Consider the following 4,131-nt stretch of genomic DNA (forward strand, 5'->3'; position numbering starts at 1 on the left):
TGTGAGGATGAATGCCACACCATTCCTCTTTAAACTGTCCTTCCTGGCATAGTAGATCATATGGTTGTCTGATTCAAAATGGCCAAAACCAGTCCATGTCAGCTCACTAATGCCTAGGATATCAATCTTTATGCATTCCATTTCATTTTTGACAACTTCCAGTTTTCCTAGATTCATACTTCATACATTTCATGTTCTGATTATTATTGGATTGCCACTGTTTCTCCTCAATTTGAGTGGTGCCATGTCAGCCAATGGAGGTCTTGAAAGCTTTACCTTATCCATATGAGTAAGGGTGATTTTACTCTGATAATGCAGCTCTTTCCCAGTCCTACTTTGAGAGCTTTCTAAGCTAAGTGACTTATCTTCCCCCTCAGTATTGGACAATGTTTCTGGACTATTCATAAAGTTGCACAGTAATGTATCAGACAGTGTTTCTCCACTATTCATAAGGTTTTCCCTGGCCAATTCTTTGAGAAGTGGATGGCCTTCTCTTTCTTCCTAGTCTGTCTCATCTGCAAGCTGGGCTGATACCTGTGCACCATGTGCACCCCACTGGGTTTGAAACACCAGTTGCACAGCCTCAAGACTCACAGCAACATGTTACCACAGTAGGACAAACCGACAGACAAGTTTATTTCCCTTAGCTGTTGGAAACCCCTCCAACCACCCTTACCTGGATCCTTGCAGCTAACTCCTTGCTCTGTTCCAGTCCCCTTTGCCTTTTCTGTCCTCTTCCTGCTTCCCGCCTCGCTGCTTGTGGGGGGTGGCCTGGGTTCCCTCTCCTCACCTGGCTCCCTGCGGTTGAATCCTCGATCTGTTCCTATCCCCTTAGCCTTTTCTGTCCTCTCCCTGCTTTCCCGCCTCGCTCCTTGTGGGCCATGGCCTGGGTTCCCCGTCTTCACCTGGGTCCCTGTGGCTAACTCCTTGATCTGATTGCCTTTGCCTTTTCTGTCCTGTCCCTTCTTTCCGCCTTGCTGCCTGTTCTTAGGTCCCTGGAATCCGACAGTAGTGAGTTTGTTTTTTTTTTGTACAATATCCAAGCCTCTTGTGGAGTGGAGCCATGCACAGACCAGGCACCAAACTAATATTTGTTGGATGGGTGGAGGAAGTGACACAAAGGGGAGTAAGCTAGATAAAGGAGAAGGAAGAGATTCGAAGTAGAGAGAAGAGCATGGACACAAGGTTGGCACTGTGAAACTTTTGAGGGAACTTCAAGTGGCTGACCATGACTGGAGTAAGTTTTGTGTGATAGAGAGACAGTGCAGCTTGTCAGAGTGAAAAACCAGGACTATAGAGCTTGCCAGCTTTGGTTTGAATCCTGGCTCCACCTCTCACCAGCTGTATGTCTTTGGGCACATTGCATAATCTTTCTGTGGCTACCTCATGATGTATCAAAAATATTAAATGGGTTCTAGCATAAGACATGCTTAGAACAGTGACTAAAACTTAATGAGTAGTCAATAAATGTTAACTCTTACTATTATGTGGGTTGAGTAGTAGATAATCAAAAAACAGACTCTGAAGTTTCCTATGTGAAGAGAAAAACAATCAAAACTTCATTCGAAGGGCTTTTGAAGGGTTGGGAGGAGACAAAGTATGATTTGAGATTTAGAAAGACATTTTGATATCTGCACAGACATGAACTGAACAAGATCAAATCGAAGAGAAAGACCGGTGAGGAGGTGACTGTAGTAATGTGGGTGAAAAGAGATGGGAGGGGGTACACTAAGCCAATGTCAGGAGCAGAGAAAAGAGGGTCATTGAGTGAGAGTAAGCAGGTACAGTCCATAGAACTTGCCACTTGAGTTATAGGGAGAATTGAATCTCAAATGCCAGGCCTGGACAATTGACTGAGTGAGGATATCAATCACTCAGAGAGGACTGGACGTGGAGGAAGATGGAATATTTAGTTCGTGCATTGTGAATTTGATTTTGGACTTGTTGATTTTGAAGAGAATGCCGTCGTTGTTGTTAGGTGCCGTTAAGTTGAATTTGACTCATAGAAACTCCGTGTGACAAAGCAAAACTGTCCCATGTTTTCTAGGCTATCACCTTTTGGGGAGTAGATAACCAGGTCTTTCTCTCACAAAGCTGCTGGGTAGGTTTGAACTACCAACCTTTCCATTAGCAACTGAGCTCTTAACTGTTGTTTTACCAGGGCTCCTTTTGAAAAGAATAGACAAGGAGAAATCCTTAGTAAGCAAATGGAGTAAGAGGTTTGGTACTTCCTAGACAAAACAGAGCCCTTTGTTAAGAACCCTAGCAAATTTATGAGTGGAAGAATACTTCCGGACTGAAAAACAATAATTTTTTGTTAGTTGTTGAAGATTCGACCCTTCCTCGATTATAGATATTAATATAAAAAAGATGAACTAAACCTATCTGGGAGCTCTGGTAGCATAGTGCCTAAGGCATTTGACCGCTAACCAGAAAGCTGGCGGTTCAAACCCACCAGCCACTCCTCAGAAGGAATGTTGGGCAATCTACTTCCATAGTGATACTGCCTCAGAAACCCAAGGAGGGGTCACTATGAGTCAGGTCCAACTTGATGGCATATAACAACAACAACAACAAACCTTATCTAGAAAATGAAGATGTTCTGAGATTCTTCTGGCAATTTAACAACCTTATCATTTATTGCCAGATATTAGTAGCTGAACTGAAGCTACTACTGAAATCAAAGACATGCAGATCATTAATTAGATTCTATATTTGAGGATTTTGTTAACTGATATATTGCAACGCCCTAGTTTTGACTGGGACATATAATATACATTAATTATTTGAATGTGTGTATTTGAATATAAATATTAACATATGTATTTTTATTGATTTCCTAGGTCTGTATAAAAATAAGGAGCTCTGGTGGTGTAGTGCCTAAGGTATTTGACTGCTAACCAGAAGGTTGACAGTTCAAACCCACCAGCCACTCTATGGAAGGAATATGGGGCAATCTACTTCCATAAAGATTTAAACCCAGTGGGGGTCGCCATGAGTTGGAATTGACTTGATGGCAGTGAGTTGGTTTTTTTGGTTTAGGCCTGCAATAACAAAGTACTACTAAATGGTTCGTTTTAAACAACAGAAATTATTGCCTCACAGTTCTGGAACCTAGAAATCCAAATAAATCAGCATGTTGGCCAGGCCATGCTAGCTCCAAAGTCTATAAGAGAAGATTCTTTCTTGTCTCGCCCAGTTCTGGTAGCCCCAAGCGTTCCTGGGGTTGTAGATGTAGCCTCACAGGGCCTTCCTTCCTGCAAGTTGTCTGTCCTCTTTTATAAGGACATCATTCAGATTGGATAGGATCCACCTTGCTCCAGTATATTGTTATTAGGTGCTGTCAAGTTGATTCTGACTCATAGCGATCCAATGTGACAAAACAGATCTGCCCCATAGGGTTTCCTAGGCTGTAAGCTTTATGGAAGCAGATGCCACATCTTCCTGTGGAGCTTCTGAATGAGTATGAACTACCAAATTTTAAGTAAGTACCAAGTGCTTAACCATTGCACCACCAGGGCTCCAGTGTGGCTTCATGTTAACTTAACTGATGACATTTTCAAAGACCGTATTTCCAAAGATCATATTCATAGATACCAGAGATGAAGACCTCAACATACCTTTCTGGGGAACACAAGTCAATCTGTAATAGTGTATACATAATCTACTCATATCTTGCATATTTTAATCATTCAAAAATAATACTATGTCACTGCAATTTTTCACCTCTCTCCCATAGGTATCTCTGATGAATATATAACACCTATGTTTAGTTTTTACAAAAGCATCGGAGAATTGAAAATGACTCAAGAAGAGTATGCTTTGCTTACTGCAATTGTTATCCTCTCTCCAGGTAATTTCCATGTTACATTTTATATTTTATACCATTGATTTTTTTTTCTCAGTGTGATAGTAATAATGTCATTGAAGAAATATTGCAAGATACAGAAATAAAGAAAAAAGTCAAAAGTCAAATGGCCTATATAATCTTAACACTCAAACTGAACTATTAATAACATTTTAATATACTTCTCAGTCTTTTTTCTAAACATCACAGTCATTCATTCAGTAAATGCATATTAAACACCTGCTATATGCTAACTATGGTTCTAATTAATGGGGATACAGCAG

At 40.8% G+C, this 4,131-nt stretch overlaps 1 protein-coding gene across 1 annotated transcript in view; it reads left to right on the forward strand.

Moving 5' to 3' along the window:
• Positions 1–4,131, forward strand: part of NR1H4 (nuclear receptor subfamily 1 group H member 4) — an 89,801-nt gene that overhangs the window by 80,864 nt on the left and 4,806 nt on the right. The window contains exon 8 of the mRNA XM_007947203.2: positions 3,740–3,853. Coding sequence (XP_007945394.1) covers positions 3,740–3,853 — 114 coding nt within the window. The remainder of the gene's footprint in view (positions 1–3,739; positions 3,854–4,131) is intronic.

This window comes from Orycteropus afer, unplaced genomic scaffold (genome assembly GCF_000298275.1).
Source record: "Orycteropus afer afer isolate SDZICR_OR568_19922 unplaced genomic scaffold, OryAfe1.0 scaffold00177, whole genome shotgun sequence".
Taxonomy (NCBI): domain Eukaryota; kingdom Metazoa; phylum Chordata; class Mammalia; order Tubulidentata; family Orycteropodidae; genus Orycteropus; species Orycteropus afer.